This window comes from Engystomops pustulosus, chromosome 2, assembly GCF_040894005.1.
Source record: "Engystomops pustulosus chromosome 2, aEngPut4.maternal, whole genome shotgun sequence".
Classification (NCBI taxonomy): domain Eukaryota; kingdom Metazoa; phylum Chordata; class Amphibia; order Anura; family Leptodactylidae; genus Engystomops; species Engystomops pustulosus.
This window is the reverse complement of record NC_092412.1, coordinates 79,808,312-79,833,701: the sequence shown is the minus strand read 5'-3', so window position 1 is coordinate 79,833,701 and position 25,390 is coordinate 79,808,312. Positions and strand designations below refer to the sequence as shown.

At 36.7% G+C, this 25,390-nt stretch overlaps 1 protein-coding gene across 7 annotated transcripts in view; it reads left to right on the top strand.

Annotated features, from left to right (window-relative positions):
* Nucleotides 1–25,390, top strand: part of DACH1 (dachshund family transcription factor 1) — a 216,344-nt gene that overhangs the window by 102,825 nt on the left and 88,129 nt on the right. For all 7 annotated transcript variants that reach the window (XM_072135319.1, XM_072135321.1, XM_072135318.1 and 4 more), the window contains exon 3: nucleotides 5,585–5,743. In XM_072135319.1, coding sequence (XP_071991420.1) covers nucleotides 5,585–5,743 — 159 coding nt within the window. The remainder of the gene's footprint in view (nucleotides 1–5,584; nucleotides 5,744–25,390) is intronic.

The following is a 25,390-nucleotide window of genomic DNA, read 5'->3' as shown; positions in this document are numbered from 1 at the left end:
CAGGTCTGGACTGTGCCATGACACTTTAAGCGGTGAATAGGAAGCTGCTCCTCCTTGGTTCCCCGAACCAGCTGCTTTTTTTAACAACTATTGTAGCTGTAGGCCCAACCTCAGGGAACCTATTGTGTGGGATGTGTTATAGGCTAATCCACCTACGTGTTGGCCTTATGGTATTTCCTGGTCCAGTAATGGCTTAGAAAATGCTTACAGCATAATATTAAATGATGAGGCCATGAGCTTCAGTAGTTAAGTAGGTAGAACCTGTATTATTCATGTGCCCTATCAACTGCGTATAAAGCTATGGTAGACTCCTTGCCTTCTCATTTGGGCCAGAACTGTGAATTAGGATGAAGACATAACATTGTCATCTCCTCATTATTAGAATTAACTGGACAGTATTTCAACTCAAATTCTAAAGATTGGTGTTGTTCCCAGGCCATGGAACTTACATATGTCGGACATTTATGGCCTTTCCTGTAAGATAAGATTGTGTAAGATAAGAATTCCGCTTTAACTTAGAGAACTTACATCTACTAACTTCTTCCTAATAAAACAGCGTAGCAGACGCTGTGGGTAATATTAGTGTATTAGCATGTGTGTTAAATATCTGCTGTGTATTGGCTGAGACACTAAAATAGTGTTATAGGTCCTAGTTATAGGTCTAGCAAGTCATGGAAATACATTACTGAGCTATTGAACTGTAAACTGTGGATATTATAATTCTAATCACTTCTGCTAACTGTGTGGCATGAACATGTTCACGGTACTATTGGGTATTCTCTAATTATATAGAGTAAGTATAGAGTATCTCACTATAGAGGAGTGAAAAGTAATTAAATGGAGATGAACCCATGCTAATATATATCATGGAGTTGCATAAACAGCAATTCCCTCATGTCTACTTATTATTGGAGATCTTTACTTTACTATGGAGAATGCCCCAATAATAAACTTTCAACATCGAAAGGAATTTTCTTGCATTGTGAATACATTAGCAACTTGCTGGCAGCTGTTTTAGTAGCCTGTGTTCTGCCTATAGAGAAAAAGCTAAAAACTGTCCCATGAGAGTGAAGTTCAATGTGACAAAAAGCTCCTTCTTATAAAGGTAGTGATTCTGTTGATACATCAGCTGTGGCAAGGTTGTGGTTTTCCTTTCTTATATTAGAGCCCTGTATTGTATTGTTAGTCTTATCCTGTATCAATGGTCACCACACTGTACTACCACTCTTAGCCTACATATATGGGGAAAACACAGCACTAGCACTAGTATTCTGCATATGTGGGAACTGCACAGTACCACTTTTCTATCCTGCATATATAGATACTGTTCAGTACTGTACAATTGCTCTTATCCTGTTTATATAATCAGGGCACTATACTACTAAGAATTATCCTGTACATATGAGCAATATACTGTTATCCTTACCTGCAAATATAGGCACTGCACAGTAATACTGCTCTTTTAAAGTGGGTCAATGTTTTAAGTAGGACCGCATCAATGGAAATTAAAATTGGCAGACTTGCATATATATGTGGCATATGTGGCATATTTTATTATCATGAAGATAAATAAAAACAGGAGGAACCCTCTTTGCCCACATGCGGTTTTCTCATGGTTTCTCATTGGTTCTTGTACAGTATCCAGGGAGAAATGTATCTGTGTTATCAGATGATGTGTACTGACAATGTGCTTAGATTCAGGGCACAGGTTTATCTACACTTTTATTTAGCTTCTAAGCATTCTACTCATTTCTGACAAAAAACAACTATACAGATGAGACAGATCAGAGATAAGAGATAATGGGATCCATAAGATGGATATAAAACACAATGACACTCTCAGCTCTGCTAACTCACCTATGAACCACACTGTCAGCCCTACTATGCCTATCTCTCCCAGATTAAGACCTTATCTTGCCTGTAGCTTGAAGAGTAAGTCTCTGCACAATGTTCTTGCTGGCACTGCCTGTAGTGTGTTACTGTGTCTGAGCTGGTCTTTTAATGCAGGGGGAGAGAGGCAGAAAGAGCTACAGTGTGCAGACAAGAGCAAGACAGTAGCTATGCATGGGAAGATTTATTATCAGATCCAGGGACAACCAAAATTGTTAACACCAGAACTGATAGAGACAGGATGGACTTACACATGTGAAAAGCTGTATTTTTGTTATTTTGTTATCCTGAGTATATTTATGAATCTTGACCTCTGGTGGGCCATATAAACTCCAGGCCAATACTAATTTTATTGTGGGTATTCCTAAGTGAATGTACTGTAAAAGAGACAAAGGAGAGGTACTCTCTTTGCTACTTCTTGTTGGCAGCAGTACAAGTAGTGGCTTTTTCTGGATGTATTTGAAGTGTTTACTTTCTAAAGAAAAAATTTAAGCTGCTCCATTGTCATTTTGCGTATCTGTAATTAAGATGTCAAGTTTGATACGCGTTGATGGTTTGTCTGTTTTAATTTTGCTCTAGATTTAACCTGCTCTTGTTTTTTTATGAAACAGACCACCACCCATTTTTTTATATAACTGTTTTAATTTAACAGCTCAGATGTGGTAGAGTTGAGTGCATCATGTGTAGGGAATATGTTGTAAGTCCTTATACAGCTATTGTGTATTTTATGGTTTGATGTAAGTTTGCTGATATTTGCATTACAATATAATGATGCATCCCCAGCCATAAGTGTTAAATGGTAAATTTAGCTTTTCCAACTTTAAAATAGCAGTTTTCAATTTAAATGGTTGGGTGCCTAATGGGCACACTAAGAGGCACACAGACCCGAATCTTTGCAGCCAACCCACTACAATAAGCAAATACTACCCATTTGCTGCATAGAACTAATTTTTGGTGCTGGTTTATAATTAGCGAACTTTCTACAGCCCTCCCCATGCATGTCGTCCTGAGTGCTGCTGATGATAGTATTAACAGAAATCTCTCTACAGGTTATTTGAAATGGTGTAAAGAAAATGTTAACATAGATAGCTCCCATTAACCCCCTTATGACCGGCCTTAGAGTTAGACAGATTTACATATAGTTTGTGGGAAAGAATCACTTTAAGGTAAAACTCTTACTTTTTTATGCTTTGAAGTCCAGTGTACAGTCTGACTCATTTATCGGCAGCCTTCAATCCATAAGCAAATAGTTGTCAGTCAATATTTATTTTGTCTGAGCTTAGTAGCTACGGGGCAATCCTACTCAGTGATAATAGGGCAGGACCATCCACATGACGATTAGGTGTAGAATCAGCAAATATAGAAATAAGTAACATCCAAGTTATACTGGAATTTTTTTAACTGTTTCATTGATTAGCCCTTTCTGCTCTATACTTTCTGCAGAGTTCCCTGAATGATAGCCTTTATTATTTTATTTGTATGGTAAATTAAACTGATGTTGAATCTTTTTTATTTAATAATTGTTCCAGGGCATTACAATCCCCACTATTTGAATCCTGGACCTGTGTGACCGGTGACAAGGTGGCTGAATGGAATTCAAATGAAAGAATAGCTACTCATGTACTCATCACTTAATATATACATTTAGGTTCACCAGAAGTGAATTTACATTTTAATGCTTCCTGTAATTTAGAATACTATAAGATTTGTCCTGTAGAGGTGAGAGGAAGGTAAATCCAGCTTCTAGTTGCTTGATGTCCATGTTGGTGTTCATTCTGACTCATAGAACTATCTCCTTAGGGATTAAAAGAATTGAGCATTTATGCTTGAAACTAACAAGACTGTTGCAATAACGTTGTGATGTATTGTGGATATCAATATGGCTCTGGTAACACTTAGAATACAAACAAGGTCTTTTAACGACACGCCACTACTTCTCAGCTGTGGAATCAGTTTTATGCCATCTGCCTATCAGATGGTTTGTAACCAAGACTGCGTATTATTGCCACATGCCACATGTCTGACTTTCCTTCTCTAATATCCACACAGGGAAATGCTTTCTACAAATAATGTGGGCTATATGTGTTCTCATCTCATTAGGATGCACTCACACATGTATATGTTATTAGCAAAAATGTATTTAATCCAATAGAATATCCTTAAATATTACTGCATATTACATCTGTACATTAGCTGAGTCCTATATAGTGTCAAAAGGGGATTTATCCCATGCTGTTGCATGGTGCTTCAGCGCTGAATGTAAACCCAGTGCTTGATGTAATCCCACCACTTCAAATATATATATGATATATTCGGCGGCCCCTGTACAGTTGGAAAGTCTATACTAGGCAGGACCTGGCATAGAATTGATCGAACAGATAGCATGGAGACATGGGGCAGAAGGGCTCTGTGGCGGTCTACTCTGCAGCTTCACCTCTCTCCACTAACTTTTGGTGGGAAATAGTTGCAATCCCTGACCATGCAGCAGTAATTGGTAGAATTTCCTTTAAATAAATTGGGAGAAAAAAGGAAAATATTAAGCTATAAAATAATAAAAGGAGACATAGTTTTGTTACCAACTTAGGGCTTCCTATCTTTTGATTATGCCCTGTGCCCTGCTGCTCTCCATTCCAATTTGTTACCTTTAAACCCAAGAATGACTAGCGGTGACTAGTAGTAACATTGTAATGCCACAACATCATTTTGTGACTATAATTCACAGAATTAATTGGGACCAGGACATGTGGAAACCCTTAACATCAATGGGGGAGATTTATCAGAAGTGTCTGAGCTAAAACTATGTTAGTTGCCCATGGAAACCAATCAGAGCTCAGATTTAATTTATAAACAGCTGTGGAAAAATGAAAACTGCGCTCTGATTGGTTACCACGAGCAACTAGAACAGTTTTCCTCTCAGACACTTCTGATAAATCTCCTCCAAACTTTTTCTATTTTCTAATGTAGTGAAAAAAGTATACAGTGCTCCCAGAGAATAGTAGGTCTCATTAATAAAAACCAGGGTTTTTATTGATGACATCCATCTCTTCTTGAATCTTTTTGACATCTATTTATCCTAATTTGTAAATTACATGATTTCATTTTCTAAAATTCTTAGCCTATTTTTACAGGCTGTACAACACCTCATCTTAAGAATACAGCCCATATTGATGCACCCTAGTAATGCATTCTATTCTTTGGCTTTTGGTTAAGGAAACTGAATTCCTTAATATCTAATAGTTATTAAATCTCTGATCAACTTTGATACTAGAGACATATGGTTTATCCCCAAGAAACACAAATGTATTCATTAAAACTCCAGCAAAAATGGTTTTTCAATGGGTTCTATTATGATTGACAGTTTTCTCGCACAAGCGGCATGTAAAATTATAATATGCAACTTAACATTTATTGTCAGCCACATAAAAGAAAGTGGCAAAAGGTAAAGTTCTGTCGTATTTTTATTGGGATTATATAACCAGTCATTTATTGGAGGGTTTAAATATTTCACATAAAATATTTTGAGTGCCATCTGGCGGGACTATACATAGGCCTGATCACCTGTTACAGAATGGAATAGGTGAACTGATGCAGCAGAATGTAGATTGACCCTGTAGAAGAGTTGGTGGAATCTCCTTGGCTGGGATATTTTATATTCTGAATAATATCTCCTTATATATTACTCCATCTTTCCTAGGTCTAACAGCAGCAGCCGCTGCTGCAGCAGCTGCCACCAATGCAGCAATAGCTGAAGCAATGAAAGTTAAGAAAATAAAGTTAGAAGCAATGAGCAACTACCACAGCAATACACAGCACGGAGCAGACTCAGACAATGGGGATCTCAACTCAAGTGTTGGTAAGTATCAATGAACTTTCTACTTTGGTCTGAAAAAACTAACATTGACTTGTATCAGACTCATATTAACACCTTAATCCCACGGGAGGAACCTATGGTGATGAGTGTAAAAACACATAATTGGGGTCATTAAGGTGTTAAAACCAATTTGCAAAGATGATATATTGTTGTGACTCATCCAGTTCTATATTGGAAAAATCCATCCAGTTCTAGATGGGGATGCCCAAAATCCGAGGCACATTTTGAATTTCATGTTCACTTTTGCATTGAAAAGAACAGTGATTTGAGACCCCCTTATTATGTAGGATCACACAAACTTTTTATTTCTATATAAGCTGGCAGTTTTATTAATTTCTTTTGCAAACACTAAAGTATAACATTGAACAGGTGGTTTAAGGAAGAGAAAAGGCTTTAATACCCCAAAATGTATTATACAGCAAAAGGGATGTACTTGGAACATATTTAGTCTATCATCTCTGGATTAAAGGGTGTATACCAGGCCTCAAATCACTCCAATCTTTCTTGTTTCCCAATGGTGTGGCTGTGCTTGCTGGTAGAATTGTTTTCTGTTTTTTCTGGCAACATCAGACATTTCATATGGGGTCTTTCTAGGAAGCACTGGGCATCATTCGATGAAAGAATTACACCAGTAGGCATGGCTCCCACCCCTGTAGTACCAAGTAGCTCATTTGAAAACTGACTTTTTCTCTAATTAGGAAATAGATTTGATAGGGGGAGTTAAAAAGTACCCTGCATAATGCTGTTTTTATCAATAGCATAATCTGTGAGGTGGTAAACTCTCTTTCAGCTGTTATTGATATATCTGCTCCAGTTATTTTATCGAATCTGAAAACAAAGAATTTCAATTGGCTATTTCTGAACAAAACTTATATAAAATCTTATATTATTTGTAAATTCAGGTGGACAACCTGCGGTAATGCCAGCCCAGGAGATTACAAAGTTACCATGCCAAATACATTTTACTGGTGAAAACAGAATTTAAAAAAAAGGGAAAAAACACATAATAATCTAATAGCACCAATAACACAAAGTGTAAATAGCATAAAGCAGCCATTACCACCCCTCCTCTTCCTCACAGATATTTGGGCCTGAACCACTTATTTGCTAACTGATTTCATAAAGCTGGTGAGGTGCCAATATGAGACACCTCGCTGCCTCCTCAATAGACCTTTATTCTAGAGAAATAGCAAGGTTCATTCTATGCAGATATTTACATGTCTGTTTAATGAGTCAGTAATCCAGGAGAAATAGGGATTTTAATAGAGCATATTATTAATCCAAATAAGTATTGCAAACAGTTGTGAACTTGTTACTGCTGAATTGCAAAGGTCAAAATGTAAAGGCAGTCGCAGGCAGCCAAAGATGCAAATAGGTAATTATTTTATCTTCTACGTTCCAATTTAAAATGATAACCTTGAGTTCAGATGCTTCTACAGGAATTACCATTCTAGGGGAAGATGGCAAATAAAACATGGGATTTAGAAAAATAAAGCATTAATGGCCTGAGAGGAGAATAAAATATGGCCGTGACGCCTTATCCCCCTCTCCCAGAATCAATTGGATTCTTTTAGTTTAATATTTACTTGCTAAGATGAGATGTTAGTCTGCTTGGTGATAAACAGTCGGCTGCTGGCATCTGAAGGTGACCTGTCAGTTCATATGGACAAATCTCCTGCTTACTGAAATGTACAAAATAAATCATTAAAGCAGGCAGGTGCTCATTCCTAGATTTAAATCACCATAGATTTATGATTTGAATTAATGCTTCATTTGGTCATTGAAATAGATGCTGACAAAATGATATGCAGTAGCTGAATCTTCCATACTGTAGCCGTCCTAATATTGATTGCTGAGATGTCTGCAATCTCTTCTTTATATCAAGTAGTTTCTTGTGACAGGTTGCTTGATATGGGCCATATTATTGATAAGACAATGCTGCTCATGGCATACACACAATTTTCCTGAACATTAATATAAATTGCTATATTTGTGTAGAAGGAGAGGAGGAGGTGAAGAAGAAAGTGAATGTAATATTTTAATAATAGGAGCAAATAGACACTTGGTTTAGTGAACACATAAATGTTCTTGAAGGTACAATTGTGGCAAAGTCATTTGTTTCTACGAAGGAAGGGGGAAGATGATAGTATAAGGGACAATGGAAAAGTAAAGGCTGAAAGTCATTTGTACAGACTGGCATTTCCAGGTTATAGTGCTTTTTAGACAGATTTTACCTATCGAGAGTGATGTTTTTCATTTAGTTTTGTGGGGCTATTTTATTTTATGCTTCCTTCCAGTTTGGCTTCAGCACATATAAATTTACATTGTCATTGAATAGTTTTTAATCAATTTTGTTCACATAATGAATTTTGTCTTGAGACACAAGGCAGAAAGCAAGCAACAGTGGTGGGTTACTTCTAGTTAAAGTATACAGTCAGTCAGTATTGTCTTCAATGCCTAGTACAACCCCTGCATAAGTCGAAAACCCTGCCATTCAATATAATTAGTGGTAAAGGTATCCTGCTAGCCTCTTGGGTGCAGGGCAGTATAGAGAATAGAAAACTGGTCAGCACTTCAACTTCCATAACATGTTGGATTCATGCTTTAAGGAGTGATGACACTTAAAAGCAGTGGTGAGTGCAGAGGTAATCTAATACATTTTGAACCTTAGTGGTTATTAGTCATAGACTATGACTAGTACAATGTACTAGCACTATGATGCATTTCTGACCTTAACCGTGATTAGTCATATGACTAAGGACCGCTTAGGTCAGAAACACTTCAGATTTCCTGTACACGCTTGTTTTTTTAATGTACACGCTTGTTTTTTTTAAGGACCATTAAGGTAAAAAATGCAGCCAAAGCAGCTGCTTTGGGGCTTGCAGTGTCAGGTGGCCCCAGCATCCGACCTGCCACACTAAAGAATGGAGGATGTGCATATTATCTGAGGGCTTAGCCCCATTCAGAAGTCTGCTATTTGGCCCTGCTTCTCCTAGTTAAGGCCCTGCCTTATAGTACTAGTACATAGTGCATATTAGTAGTCATAGCACTAGGTGTAAGGTTAGAAATGCTTCAGATATCCTTTGCACACTCGTTTTCTTACCACTGCTATAACAAAGGGCCATTAAGGCCAGAAATTCCTTATACAGTAGTACTAGTATATAGTGCATAGTAGAAGTCATAGTACTATTACTAAGGTCATAAAAATTCAGATATCCTCTGCACACATTTTTTTCTACTGCTGCTATGACCAATAGTATAGGTTCAGCTATTCTCAGCACACATGTTTTTCTAGTGCTGCTATTAAGTATCATCTGTACAATAAAGCATGAAGGAAGTTTGAGTGCTGATAATTTTTACTAGTTTTTCCCTGCCATTAATTAGGACCAGGACCAATAAATGGATCCCATTTGGGTCCCAAACTCACCTGACAGGTCTTCTTTAAGCCACATGGCAGTATACCATATTTTGTGTTAGAGGTATTCAAGTGCATTAGATTTAGATTATAAAAGCACATGTTATCTAATTTACTAACTCACATTTTCTTAGTAAAGAATTCTTATTAAAATCTCAGGACTAATGGATTTTACAAACCAAAAGTTAGCAGTCTAAGGCTCAGTTCACACCAGTGACTAAGGTTTCTGTTATACTTTCCATTTTAGGAGAGTGTAACAGAAACTGAAAACTGATGGTGAAATTAAGTCTCCCGTCACTTTCCTTTCCCCATTGACTTCCATGTATATAAGGTTGCCTACCATAAAACTTCCATTTTAATAGCAGAAAGAAAAGACACTGGATGTTTTTTTCCACTATTTCATAATGGAAGGGGTAATGAAACCTGTTTAACGCAGGTCTAATTCTACCTTAAATTTATTTTTAAATAGTCTGGTCACTGCTATTTAATTGTTTATGTTCCATTTTGGAGGTTCCAAGATCCGTGTCGGCTCTAGTTAGCAAGCAAATTGTAGAAAAATATATCTCTAGCTCTTCGAATGTTAAAAAAAAATATAAAAGCTAGGCTTTATTTAGGCTTAATATTTTAAAAAGTTGAGATTTACATACATAAAAAGACTACAATTTTCAAGCCATTTCTCTGTCTTCTAGTCATAATCCACTTAATCTGTAGTCCTAACTTCTTCCTTATACTTGCTTGCCTCAAGGACCTAATTGCTGCATATGCTAATCTGGTAATTCTCTATGTGCAATAGCCCATAATCCCTAACTTGTTAGCATATAGAACATAACTAAAAGATGTGTAGATGAGTGGTATATAATTAAAGACATATACTTTTCTTGCCTTACTTATGCAGTTAACTTTTCAAGTTGTCTTGTGTGTTCATGAGGAATGACATTATGATTTATAATCTTCACTTTCTAGAAGTTTCTCTGCAGTCACTGTTTGTGAATTTGCAATCCATTCTGGGTTTGTGGGAGAAGACATAAATGCCATAACTTCCCTACCATTTCCATTTAGTTCCTCTGTAATCTAAACCCTTCAGCAGAAATGCCAGAGTGAAAAGGAGATTAGGAAGGATGGAGGGAGGATTATAACAGCCAAAGTAACTGGAGTAGGGATCACTTCTGTCTGACCAGATCCTACTATTCCAATGGGAAATAATATGTATTGGAAAAGTATGTGGGTTGTGAGTATAATGTACTAAGGTAATAACATGTCCAGCTTCCTAGAAAGCCCAATAACATGTTAGTAACTATCAAGGGTATCTTTTAATTTACTAGAAATGTTTAGATTAGATGATGGTAATCCACACACAATGAAGCAGAAACTTTCCTCTGCTTTGTATATTTCCAGAATCTATGGATAGTTTCAAAGGAGAATATTTTCCACACAGTAATATCTGACACACAGAACCTGTAAACAGACATCAACAATAGTAAATGGCTTCACCAAAAGGAAATGAGTTCATACTTATTCAGAATATGATCTCAAAACAGATGCCCAAAGAAAATCTCATTGTTTAACCTACATACAAAAAATGTTATTATTTCTTAAGGAAATGAATCAATCATGAAGACATTGAAGCTGTGTGCCTTAAAACATAGGAAACAGAAGCCATCATAATTCCTTGGCATAATAGAGTCATAAACAATCACAGAATATAGTGAAAGGGAAGAAGCGTAAATGTTTCATGACTATTGTCGTCTTCTTGTACACATCACAATCTGCATTGAGAATGTCACTATAACTGAGAGAACCTCAAATACAAATACTATATACTATACTATATATTATATATAAGTGGCCTTACTTTGCTTACTTATCAGCTAATAGGTTACAATTCAACAGGTGAGTGGCAATCACCAGTAAAGAAGCATAGCCTGATGTATTAAGGTAGCGCACGGCTGTAAGTAATTAATGCGCAGATCAAACTAAAGAGTTGGGTGCCATAAAAATGCCGACACAAATGAGATGTGCGCCAAAATCTTACATGGGCTGCGCCTGGCTTTTTTAAAAAATTTCAGACCATTTTTTTCCTGGTCTGTTCTTCGCCAAAAATTGCCCCTAAAAAGCCAACAACCTCAACATGAATGTGGTGGATGATGTGGAAAATAAAGGCCACGCCCAGTTGCGCCAAAAAAAAAGATGGCCAAGTCGGGATGGTCGGAAACATTATAAATGATCCGCAACACTTTTGCGCCTAAAAAAAGTGACTTCCCGACGATTTTTGGTGCATATACAATAATACATCTGCCCCAATGTGTATCAGGGTCATTCGGGACTCCCTATAAAATTTGGTTTCTTGGTTTCTTACATATGTGTCCAACTTTGGCTTTCTGGTGCTATTATAACTTTGTTGTATTACTTATAAATGTACCACAATCTGACATCAGCAGACCAATGACTAATACTTGACAAAGACAATGGCTGCTACTAATGTAGCAACATCCATTTGGCAAAACCTTAAACAACGGTCACCCAAGAGTTTCTTGACCCTCATGTATGGGGAGAGGAGATAGAAGGAAGATTGTTCATGTTGAAATCCTGCATGCTTGGTTCTTCCCCAGCAACTACATATATCTACTTGCCTTAATCTTAGGCCATATACACACATATGTGTGCTGGTTACACCATGTATCAGTGTGTTAGTGCTGATCACATGTCTATGACAATAGAAAGTAATAGAAAAGAGTTTGCCGCCTGGGCAATGGCGCATTTACATGTACGGCATTGTGGAATTGTGAGCCCATAGAAATAAATCTGAGCTGTTTTCAGCCCCATCTCACATTAGTTTTCATGAGGTCGTAAGTAAATGTGAAAGGTAAACCTCAGCTCACCTCCAGACCCAGATCTTCCAAGGCATGAGTCCCCCTTGCTGCGAAGGTATAACAATCCAGTAGAAGAAGTTAAGTAGACCAGACAACACTGTAGACACTTCAGCTTTATTCAGATTACAAGACCAGTGACATTTAATAAAACAGCCAACACGTTTCAACCGGATATACCGCTCTCTATCATGGCGGATGTTCTTTGAAAATAATGTACTCTGAATAAAGCTACAGTGTCCGCAGTTCAGCTGATCAAGTCAAATTTCTTTTATTGGCTTTAAGAGATTGATTGGAAACATGATCTTTCCACATTGAAAACTGTCAAATGTGTAGATTGGTATTTGGGGGAAATAGATTTGGCTGCTCAGTTTAATTATTGTTGCCTCTTTCTTTCTGTTATAAAAAAGTTATTATATTTGATAATGTGATATAAATCCACCAGTTGCATCCAGCTGAGAGAAGATGTGTGGCGTATACATAAGAGCTGGTAACTATAATAGTTTTCATCTCATTTTATTATGAGCAGGAGAATGTAGCTTGGCCACTCCAAGGGTAAATCACTGGTGTGAAATGACCTGACAAGAGTGCTTGATATCGACATCCTGTGTTTTAAATGACTTACTTGTGACCGATATTCCTCTTCTTATTCACTGTAGAGAAAGTTTGCAACTTCACCATTTTCCAGAAAGTCTGCAAGACCTTGAGAAATCAAATAAAAGGAAAGTGAAATTTCAGGCCACTGAGCACAGCACTGCAGTTGCACATCTGATTCTCTGCCTTGGCAATGTTAATGAACCTAAAATCCTCCCAATAATTAGATGAGGGAATTGCTTATATTTTCAAACAGATGATGCTGCTATAATGAACCGATTGACAGGGAATTTAGGAGTGTCTATACTCGTAATCTAGTTTATGGAGAAACAAAAATATATTTACTATTACTGCATTACTAAATGTTACTTTATACCCAGATCATTAGAGGTGGGCTGGTATCAAAGTTAACTAGATAGGTTAATATAGAAGGGACGGCATTACTTTGAGATAATGACAGTATCATGTTTGATAGTTGCGTTTTGTACTTCTTTCTGTCGTATTAGCATTTTTTTCATTTTATGTAGTTTTCTCTACACTTGTTCTGCTTGGGTCCCTTAAAAAGGACTAAGACTCCAGAGATGGAGTCGGATTGAGTGCACAGCTGTAACTGCTGATGAGCTAATTGCTCCTTATCTCTCAGACCCATTCATCTTCATTTTTTACCAATTACAGAGAATTATCTGTGTTCTCAGTTGGATATGAGAGTTAATCCTTTTTGGTTAAGCTGGCAGTGCTGTGAGCAGATTCTAAATAGTCGGGTGAAGAAGCCATCAGAAGCTTGCTCCGCAACAGTCTATAGTTCAATGACAATATTTCCAATTCATAACATGTTTTGTATGACTAAAGCCGTCGTATTGAATGAAATCCTCATATAATGAGACAAAGAGAAATAAGACTCTTTAATGCAGATATGCAAATCTACGTATTATCTTAATGAATATCATTTATAATATTTTTACATGAAAAATAGGTGATCTGATAAGTAACGCTTACTGGCCGGTAAGAGGAAAAAAAAATGTTGATAAAACGGACCCCCCCTACATGTATAAGTTATGGCCGAAGAGCTTCTTATGTCTCCAGACAGTTCCAACATCCAGTGTGGCCAGAAAACTATTCCAATCACCGACAATTTTTGGATTGATTTTCTAGCCAATTAGGCTAATGCTATTCCAAGAATAGTCCAATAGGGTGATCATACAAACTATAGTTTTTGTTTTACCACAAAATAAGGCACAAATACATCCTGAATCTCAAGCTGTGACAGATTCAGCCAGACGTAGGGTCTGCCACTATGTATCATGGTGTTTATCACTTAACTGGAATGAACATATGATTGTATTTGTGATACAGGCCCTTAGTAGAGCCTTTACTGCTAGTGACTGTATACTTGACAGAGCTGTCAGTTGTCGGAAACTTTTGGTTCTCACTACCATAAAGAAATACAGACCGCTCATGCATTGGATTAGGGTGAGAGGAATATACCGCTTATAGACTTATGGTGGTAGTTTATCTCTTGGAAGATAAAAATATCAAACATATTGAAATCAAGCATGCGCAATCATTTATTGCCTCATCATCTGCCATTAGAGAGAGTGCTGGTTCCCGATATACATGAAATAGTTACACAATTGGGGAGTTCAGTCAATTATATAACATGTATAAGCCCCTTATTTCATAATGTTTATTGATTTTAAGGAAAAACAGGAATCCTACTTTTCTCTTCCTCTTCTTGGAGCCTGAAATTTAGGAGCCTATTATGAAAGAAAATAGCAGCACAAACATTTTCTCTACCGGTAGTAGTTTTAACCTCCCGCTTGTTGTCCTAGATTGTTAGCTCTTGAAAAGACCACAGTATCTAGGACAGAAAACTATTTATTTGCTGCTTCCTGGGACTAGTAAAAATACTGTAGCATGATGTTTGGATCATGCTGAATGTTTTATATTCTGCTTTCATTTACATATATAAAGCAGGCCCATAATTATTATAGAGTTAATACAACATTTACAACTAGAGTTTGATAACATTGGTAAGAACAATGATTAAGTATGAGGGTGTACCTTAGCACATGTTCAGGTATGAGGGTGTACCTTAGCATATGTTCAGGTATGAGGGTGTACCTTAGCATATGTTCAGGTATGAGGGTGTACCTTAGCACATGTTCAGGTATGAGGGTGTACATTAGCATATGTTCAGGTATGAGGATTTACCTTAGCATATGTTCAGGTATTAGGGTGTACCTTGGCATATATTCAGTTGTGAGCGTTTATCTTAGCAAATGTTCAAGTATGAGGGTGTTCCTTACTATATGTTCAGGTATGAGGGTGTACCATAGCAAATCTTCAGATATGAGGGTGTACCTTAGCATATGTTCAGGTATGAGGGTGTACCTTAGCATATGTTCAGGTATGAGGGTGTTCCTTACCATATGTTCAGGTATGAGGGTGTACCTTAGTATATTTTCAGGTATGAGGGTGTACCTTAGTATATTTTCAGGTATGAGGGTGTACCTTAGTATATTTTCAGGGTGTACCTTATCATATGTTCAGGTATGCGGGTGTACCTTAGTATATTTTCAGGTATGAGGGTGTACCTTAGTATATGTTCAGGTATGAGGGTGTACCTTAGTATATGTTCAGGTATGAGGGTGTACCTCAGCATTATGTTCAGATACATACATGTATCTGAGACAACCATAGATATAAATTCACTTGCACTAGATGTTACAACTACATATGTGCTGGAAATTTGTCTCAAGCGGAAAAATACAAATCTTTACTGTTTCTCCAGTACATTGCATAACATGCAAACAATGTAATAATGTCCAGCAGAAGTTATGAGCCACTTCAAAACCCACACCCCATCCCTCCCAACTCCTGGTAACACAACATTTTCTAACAATACTTCTGATTACCCAACTGTGTCTAATATTGTATTTTGTTTCCCCTTCAGTTCCTCCTGAGCTAGCCATAATGATATCTCTCATACACTGCACATAGAGAAGAGAAGGTCCTGCTCCTGTATCTGTATCTCACACACAGGACACTATAGAGAAGAACTGAGTAGGGTAGCTGTGAATTAAGTGCTGTGTTGAAGCATAGCACTGCAGCAGCATCTGTGAGCATGTTATTCTCCCCCTTACCTCTCCATATGCTGTGGGTAGCATATAAACTTACCCAATAGTTAGCTAAATGTTTAATGCATTTGATTTAACAGTGAAGTGAAGATGGAGGAAAGGGGCTGTGTGGTGGAAAAATTGGAAACATTTTGGAAAGATTTTCTTGTATTTTTCTTGTATTATCAATTTATGTGATTTAAATCTCTCTTTATAAGGATTATACTTATATACATTGTATATGTTGTTAGATAAGTCTTTACAGTAGAGACACGAAACTGACCTGTTTATTGAATCTTTACTCCAATTTTTTTGAGAAATATATTGATATACAGTCCATATATTGTGGTATATTTTATTTTTTAGGTACCGTATATCATTATATCTACCTTGTCACTATCTCAAATGGCATATACTAAATCACTGCACACCAAGAGTTATGTTAAAAGTCCAATATCTAGAGCTGACATTCATTCCTACTCCCTGTTTACTGTATAATATGACAGGTGCAGGGCATGTATTATACTCTACATGTCTAAACCATTTATCATGGCCCCACTGCATAATGGACTATAATATATCATGTTCATTTACACCTCAATTCTGATATGTGAAGTTTAATGTATAGTTACCTTGGGTTACTATAGTTCCATGTAAAATTAGATATATAACATACAAGTGTCACTACATATTACTACAAGGCCATATGACGTAATACTATCTATCATAACATTATACTGATAAATAAAAGTGCTGCTTTAGATTTAAAATATATGTTGTCTTTTAATGGCTTATTATGTTTATTTCAATTATACATTTAACATTTATATTTTCAAATACTGTACCTTAGTTACAAAGTTGACTGGCAGGCACAATAATTGATTTTTTTCCCAGATGTAGTTTTGCCTTTGTCCTCAAGATGGGGACAGAGAGGGGTAAAATGTAATTGGTAAAAGGAAACCCTGAAAAAGTTTGTAGAGTTCCATTCTTGATATCAATATAACCTGTGGGCCTGTTACTAAATCAAGAGTCATATTCACATGATGGATACAGTTACTGAAAGAAATGTTATTTTGTGTTTCTTTTTTAAAGCTTGTATATTTAAACACTTATACAAGGAATAAATATTGAAACATCGACTTAGCTTTGTTAGTAATTCATATTTCAAATAACTCATTTAGGATAAAACAGTATGACATATAGTGGAGCAAGCAAAATAGGAGGAATAAAGGTGACTCCCCAAAGGTGAGTATAAAGACCCTACTCCAACACTGCATTAGTGCCATAACTCACAAGATCTGAAAATATGATATAAAATACAGGCAGTCCCATACTTAAGAACACCCGACTTACAGATGACCCCTAATTACAAATGGACCTCTGGATATTATAATAGTCCTAGGCTACAATGATCAGCTTTAGCAGTTATCAAAGGTGCAATTAAAGAGGACCAGTCACCTGTAAAAACGGTACTAGATGCTGCTTACTAAAAGGGCGGGATTAGGGGCGGTGACTGTCACACAAAGCTCGGCAGTCACTATCTATCTATCTATCTATCTATCTATCTATCTATCTATCGTCAGTAATTTAATCCTCCATCTATGATGTATCTATCTATCTATTTATCTGTGTATCTTATATTTGGTTTAATTACCAAACTTTCATCTATACTTTCTTTTTCTCTATTTCTCTATTATTATGTGTTTATCATTATCAATCTGTGCATCTCCATCATCTATCACATCATTAGTTTAATATTCTAATCACCTGGATTGACTTCCATCCCCCTAAGCTGTTTTATAGGTATTTACACTGAAGGTAACACAGGAAATTCACCTTGCTTGCTGGCAGATAACATAAGATAAACTATTCCCAGTTTTCGACACTTTAGCGCACACCTTGGTGTTTTTCAGCTTGTTTGTTATGTAAAGTGACCTTGAAAATGAATCTCCTATATGTGTGTCTCCTAGCTCGCATAAAATCAGCCATCTGCTATCGCACTCCTATCACAAGTGGTAAAACCCCCCACAATTGTGCAATTTTACAGCCGCAACATGAATATGTTAAAAGAAATCGCCTTGTTTCCTCAAACAGCAGGTCTTCATGACAACACCGACACATGCATTTATACATGGCGAGGAGAATTACTAGGCAGATAACAATTTGCAATGCTGTTATTAAAACAGTATGTTCAGTTCATTTTCAACAGTTTCGAATTAGAGCCCGTCCTAATGAAATAGATACGGTTTCTTTCACAAAGGGGCTGATCTCCCTTAGTTAATATAGCTTTAGCGGTGCCTCGCCGACCATGCCTTTAGCTCTATTTGTGTTTCACAGCGTGATAAGCCAAGAGTGTTGATTTTTAAGAATCCTGCTGATGAAAGGTAATGGAATTATTACATCTTTATCGCATTATAAAAAAAGAAAAGGAAAAAAAAAAATCCAAGCTGGTAGGTAATGTTTTTTTTATTGCTGTTTTACAAAAGCTTAGTGGCTAAAAAGGCTTCCTGCTCTTTCTTGAAATCATTTCATCCATGGAAATGATATGCTATTATTTAATGTCTGCACAGCAAGTCTGAGAGGACCTAATAGTGAATGGATTGGACGTGAAGTGCCTCCTGCTTACAGATATGGATCAGCTCAGTCACACGCTGTACCAGCTGTCATCTCAGCCATACTGCTGTGATTTAATTAGTGTGTTTATGTCCTTTCTAATAATATTTCCCTCTCCATGAAAGGGCAAATGCAACAGGGACTTTTTCCCTCTGTGGCTTTACAGATTGAGGAATGTGGCCTACATTTAATATTCTTAGACAAGGGATTGAATCGCCATATCTGTCACTTCAAGCTGTTGATTAATTGTTCAGTCCAGAAGTGTTTTTCCTTCCTTGGGGTCAGAATTTATGCCACGGAGACTACAATCTAGGAAATAAATTACATACATATAAAAAAAATTGCATTTTACAAGTCAGTCTAGTATGAAGTGTTAAAAAGAACCTGTCATAAGAATTTCAGACCACAAACCAACATGGATATGTTATCCAGAATCCCAATGATGCACATTTATTCAATTCAATTGTATATTGTACAATTATGTTATATATTGAGAGATTTAGCATTATGCAGAGAGCTATATTCATATGGTCAGTAAAGAGTCATGGGAGCAGAAGTGACGCTGGCCTGTCCCCTTATGGTGTTAATAATGTCCCACAGGACTAGTTCCTTCAGCAGCTGCAACACAGTTGACTATATGAAGAAGAAGAAATTATCCCACTGGAAATATTTGTTGAGGAGCAACCCTTTTAGGAATAAACTATAGGAAAAATTATATAACAGTTAAGTACAATGAAGAAATATGACTGGTTTTCAAGCTCCTTTAAAGTAATGTCCTTTAAAACAACATAAGATCCTTTTTACTACTCTTCTGGGCCAAAAATGAAAATCAGGCTCATATCACACTTTGCGTCTTCTGGAAGAAACCTCTGTCTGGATAGACAGAGGAGTTTGGCCATCCAGTACAAAGTTGAATACCTGACCTGTAGGACACCTAGATACACCATAGTGAACTATACTCACACATTATATTTTTTATAAAAAATGATATTTGAACAGAAATTTTTGGCATAATTTTGAGATATGCTGCAAGATATAAGCACTGCACATCATTGTGATCCTGGTAATGTCCTGAGTAACAGGGTGGTAGAAATATATGGCCCTAAACCCTCATAAGGTTCCTTTTAAATAAATGCTAGGGGGGTTCATTTATCTTACCTTTGTATGTTTTAGCTAGTTTTTGCCTCTCATTTTGTTTGTCTGCTTCTTTAGTAATTTATCAATCTCACTTTTTCCTTGTGTTAAATTTTTTTTTTTTAGACATTTGCTACAAATGTCTCAAAAATGTCACACAAATGTCTCAAGTCACTTCTTTCCATTTTCCTAAATTTTCCTTAAGTACGGTTTCTTCTGTAAATGTAGCAAAATTCAGCCAAATTGATATAATAAATGTCATTTGGAACATTTAGCAAATCTGGAATAAGATAAATGTGTCTTACTAACGAAAAACAAATGTCCTACGAATATTTTAAAATCTCCCTGAAAAGGCACAAAAATTGCATTGCGTCAAAAAAGTCTCAAAACGGACAGAAAAAAAGGAAGAAAAATAAAGATAAGTGACCCCTCAGGTGCTAAGGAATACATTCTTTCTTAACTTTTCTTACAGATAGGTTTGGTATAATGAAAAATCTTACACTTGTTCTGTCTGTTCAACAACTTCTGGTTTGGGCTCACAATAACTGATGAAGGTAGCTGAAGACTTAACAGAGTTGTGAATTGGCCCTAACACATTCCATTTGTAATCACCTTTTACCTGGGTGATTTTCATTTTGCCAGTTAAGTCAGAACAAGACAAGCATGGATCGTAAGAAAAAGAAATACCACCATATACAGACGACCCCTAGTTACAAACAGACCTCTGGATATTGGTAATTTACTGTTCTTTAGCCCTAGGCTACAATAAACAGCTGTGATAGTTAAAGGTGTCTGTGATTAAGTTTTATTGTTAATCCTGGTTCTTAAAATCCAATTGTCACAGAGACAAAAATAAATTTGGCTGGGGTTACAATTATAAAATATATAGTTCCGACTTTATCCAATCCAACCCCCCCTCACATACAATTTCCTGGGTCTACGTACTGCTCAGAGACGGAGGAGGGGACGCTGACTCTATTCCGCCCCACCTTATATGCTCAAATGGGAAGAAGACCTAAGGATAAGAGGATGAAAATCATTGCCATGACCCATCAGTCCTCGATCTCTGGGAGATGTCAGGAAAGGAATCTTAAAATTCTTTCCAGGTGGTACAGATGTCCCACAGTACTGCATAAATTTTTCCTGAGGTGGATGATTCATGTTGGCGGTGCTTCTCTTATACAGGATCTCAACTACATATTTGGTGGGGTTGCCCTATAATCGCACGGCTTTGGGAGGAGGTATGGGACCTATATAAGAAAGTTAGTGGGGAGGTGATCTCTCTCTCTCTCCGGAACTGGCATTACTCTCGTTATTCCCGTACTCTATTGCAAAAGCCAAGAAGGGACTCCTTAGACATTTTTTAAGCGCTGCTCGTACAGTTATACCACGCCACTGGAGGTCTCCCTCTCCACCATCTAAGGCAGAATTAGTAGACTGTCTTAATCATATTATGAGAATGGAAGAGCTTATGGCTCTAGATAATGATAAAATTACCACGTTCCATAAGGTTTGGTCGCCATGGTCCACATTCAGGATCTCCACAGCTATGTCTTCCTGGCTCTCTTCAGGAACTACTTAACTGAAATTACATAGCCCTTACCCCCCTCCTATACCCCTTTTGTGTTCTTTGTCAACTCCCCCAATCTTTACCATGTGTTCTGTTTTTCTTGATGTCACAGCTCACTCTTGCAATGGTACTGCAACTGTTAAGATATGCCTGTGTTTACGCTCTTGTGACATATCATTTCCTGTGAAATACTGTTTTATCCGCATTGTATTGACCATCTATGTGTGAATACTGTACATGTTGTACACTTTTATTCATAGTACTTTCAATAAAAAGATTTACCCATAAAATTTATAGTTCCGACTTACATACAAATTCAACTTAAGAACAAACCTACAAAACCTATCTTGTACCTAGTATATGGTGGATAATTTGAAGCTAGGGTTTTTGTAGATTCTACCTTTGATGTACATATGTCTTCAGTTTATGGGGCTTCAGGAAAGAAAGTCTCATGAGCACTATGGACAATAGAGGTCAGAGAGGAGCATATACAAGAGCTTTTATAAGACCATGTAGAAAACCCTCTATTCCAGTGCTATTAAGGCATCTGTTTGATGAAGTAATGTAAAGGGTCTGTTGTGGTGACAGCTTCTCACTAATAAATATTTTACAACAGCGCTGCCCAGTACTATTACCGTTTAACATTAGAAACCATCAATATTATCCACTTTGTCATTTTGACATTTCATTTGTCATTAAAATAAATGACTCTACTATGTACATGATGGATTCTAAGTATCTTGTTTTACAGTGGCACAGAGCAGTGTGTTATTATTTTATATCTGGAGTAGCATTGTGCTTCCTGTGCATTTATGTTCTCATCAATTGTGGTTTCTTTAACTATATTAATCCCCGTTGTGACCTGTCTGGAAAAAAAAACTACACATAGTCCCTCTCTCACATGAATTCACTGGCAGAAAAAGTGGAGTTTTATTTTCTGCGAGATACAAGAAGAAAGTTCTAGGTCTTATTCAAAACAGAATCAAATTTGTATGTGCATGTGCAACACATTTATATTAATTGGTTTGTCCTTTCCAGTTCTGTTTAGCTCTTCATTTCCATCACTTTTTCAAAGGTCATTCAGTTTCCTTTCTAAATCCGACATGACAGAGACTGAGGGGAAAAAAAGGCCAGTTAAACGAGCATATCACTACACAATCACCCCTCTCACAATTCATTTATCTAATTACTAAAACACTGTCACATTATGATTTGCAACTTTGTTTGCAGCTTTCACAACGGTTTCATTCAAGATGGCTTAATCTGTAGGTTTGCTAGAACATTTCAATGAAAACCATACACAATAGGGTCTGCCAAGTATGATTATGATTCCTGATTACCTCTAGAACTTTGCTCTTGATTCAGGAGTCTGCGTATTAAAAACATATTTATGAGAACCTCTAAAAATGTATTTATGATTGCAGTCATATTTATGACAAAGTCATACAAGTAAATAAAAGCACATCTACCACCAGGATGAAGGATTGTAAACCAAGCACACTGACATACTGGTGTGTGCCCCCTCTGGCAGGATCTGCTCATCTTTTTGTTTCTTATGCCCTGGTATTTACAAAAAAGGCTTTTAAAATCATGCAAAATATTCTTCATAGGTGTTAATGGATTTTAGAGCCCCACAAAGTTATTTGCATAATTTTTAAAGACTTTTTTCTTAAAAACAATGGCATAGGAAGCTTAAAGAAGAGCAGATCCTGCCAGAGGGGGCACACACCAGTATGTCAGTGGGCTTGGTTTACAATCCTTCATCCTGATGGTAGATGTCCTCTAACGGAAGGATCCTAGGACCTCTTAACCTATAAATAGATCATATCTGTTGTGTCCTATAGGCATTCTAGTAAGTGATGCTACCAGACTGGCCATATACATTCAATCAAGTCAAACTTGCCAATTTCGAGGGAACCATTTGACCTTTTAATATCTGTGTTGTGACTGGTCATGGTTAGCTCAGCATATGTCAAAAAGGATCAGGCATGTAGACGTTTTTAATGTCTATTGCTTTACTTTCCTAAGACATGAGCTTCCACTATTACAGCTTAATTTCAGGCACGCAAGTGCATGGTTTTCACCTCCGAGTGTCACCTAAATAACCTGCATGTACTAGCAGCAGTGCAATGCACTTACAGACAAGAAGCACAATGCAGACAATTACTGCTATCTAACACTGGATTAAGAGATTATCTAACGCTGGCCACATGGTACTATTTTTTGTACCTTGTATACTGATTGAATCCAGTTGCCATCAGTTAAGAACAAATATAATACATGCATCACTCCAATTAATAATATTACAGAATATCACCAGTTCAATTCCGAACAGCCGCAGAGCTTTTACTCTACATGTCCTTTCAGTATTCCACATTCAAGTATGGAACCCCTGTAAACATGACCCTCAGCAGTTAAGAGGTAGTGTTGTGAGCACAATGCTTAAAGGGAACCTATCACCTATTTTACCCCACTAAACTACCAGCACCCTCAGTTAGGGTCTGATATATCCTTTGTAGGACTTCTACAGGAAATCTCACCTGTCTACCTATAGAAATTCTCAAAAGTTATATGATAATGAGCAGAAAATTGTCTGCAGCTTACATAACCACATGCCTGATGCAGTTTGAATGAGGGAAATGATCTACTTTAATCTGATACCAGAAACATACTTATAGGCATCTAAAGTTATGATTCCCTTCCAGCCTCTAACCCTGACTGATCTCTGCCAAAAAATGACGTTTTTTTTTAAATAAGTCAACAGGTAAGATTTCACATGAAAGCAGGAATTCTAGAAAGGACATTCAACCCCTGCCCAAGGGTTCTGCTAGTTTTATGGGGTAAAAATTTTTTTCCCTCGGATCCCTATAAAATCAGAGTTATAAACTTGCCTGGTATCTAGGGATCTATAGAGCGAGTTGAGGGGCGTGACCTAATGTCATGTGACCAGGATCAGAGGTTCTTTGGCCTCTTAACATTAGCAAACTGTACCCCATGCACATATCTGATCACATTAAAAAATTACAGCAGTGTTTGTTTATGATCTTTTTTACTTTACTTCCCTCTATTGCTACATTGAAATCACTGGATTCAATGTAGCAATAGATGTAGCAGTTCATTCTTTGAGTATAACCAGGCTTTTATTTTCCAGCTAACTAAACTAAAACCCTCTGTTGGGTATAAACAATCACAAAGTTATATAAAAACTATCAATGCATGATAAAGAATGTTTTAATGCAGTGTGTATGTGTTCCGACCACTTAAAGTCTATAAAGGCTTCAGTGAGAAAGAGAAGTAATTAGTTCAATAAAAAGCATAGAAATTTTTCCTAATGATGCACAACTAGAAATAAAAGAGTAGCACAGACTTGACATTTTTAAGCACTAGCATGGAATGCATTCACTACTAATTGATTTTTAAAAGCGTTCTCCGCAACAGCAAATGTTTGGTAGTGGCTTGGCAGCACTCCAGTACATTTACTACAAAGCATAAATAGGTCATTTTTTTAGACATTGCTACTGTAAAATGGAAAATATTGTTTTCAATTGAGGGCACTTTTTTAATTTGATAACCCAGCTGTACAATTAAACGCAGCAAGTATTTATTTATATGGTGCCAATACACAACTTACCTGCTGTCACGGGTGTTTAAGAGTGGACAGAAATGTAAGACAACTACAATGTAACTTGCTTTTTTGTTTTTTTTTTTAACCTCTATTTCTACAGCTTATAAATTGTTAATTCCCCATATATTGTAAATGGCTTGATCCGCAGGCCGTGCTGACCTTTTGATGCCATATCACTTTACCGTTATTAAAGGGATAATAGTGACACTGCATACAGTACGTGTTCATTGCACTGGATTTATCTGTTAGATCGAGTGGCTTAAAATAAAAAAGCATTTTTGGAGCGTGCATATTGCAAATCTCAACAGACAGCTGAAATATTAATGGGAATGACATGTATTCTATTTTAGTAAAAGAGCACACCAAATGATAACAAGTAGCCTTGACGAAAGCAATCTCTTTAAAAGGATATTGCTAAGTATATGAGAAATTTGATACCTGTAACTAGGAGTTTGGAAGATCCTGTCTATTTTTTATTGATTGCACTTTAATATATAGTCTCAGTGATTGAACATGCCATTAGTAATGCCTTTCTCCAGCCACAGATATCTATGGTATATTGTGAAAAATTGCAGCAGGAGCTTTTTAAGAAAACCAGCAGTAGTGATCATTTATAATGCTATTTCTCTTTACACCAAAATGCTAAATCAATTTTTCTATTATTGGAAAGATCATTTAGTTTCATTCATACATAG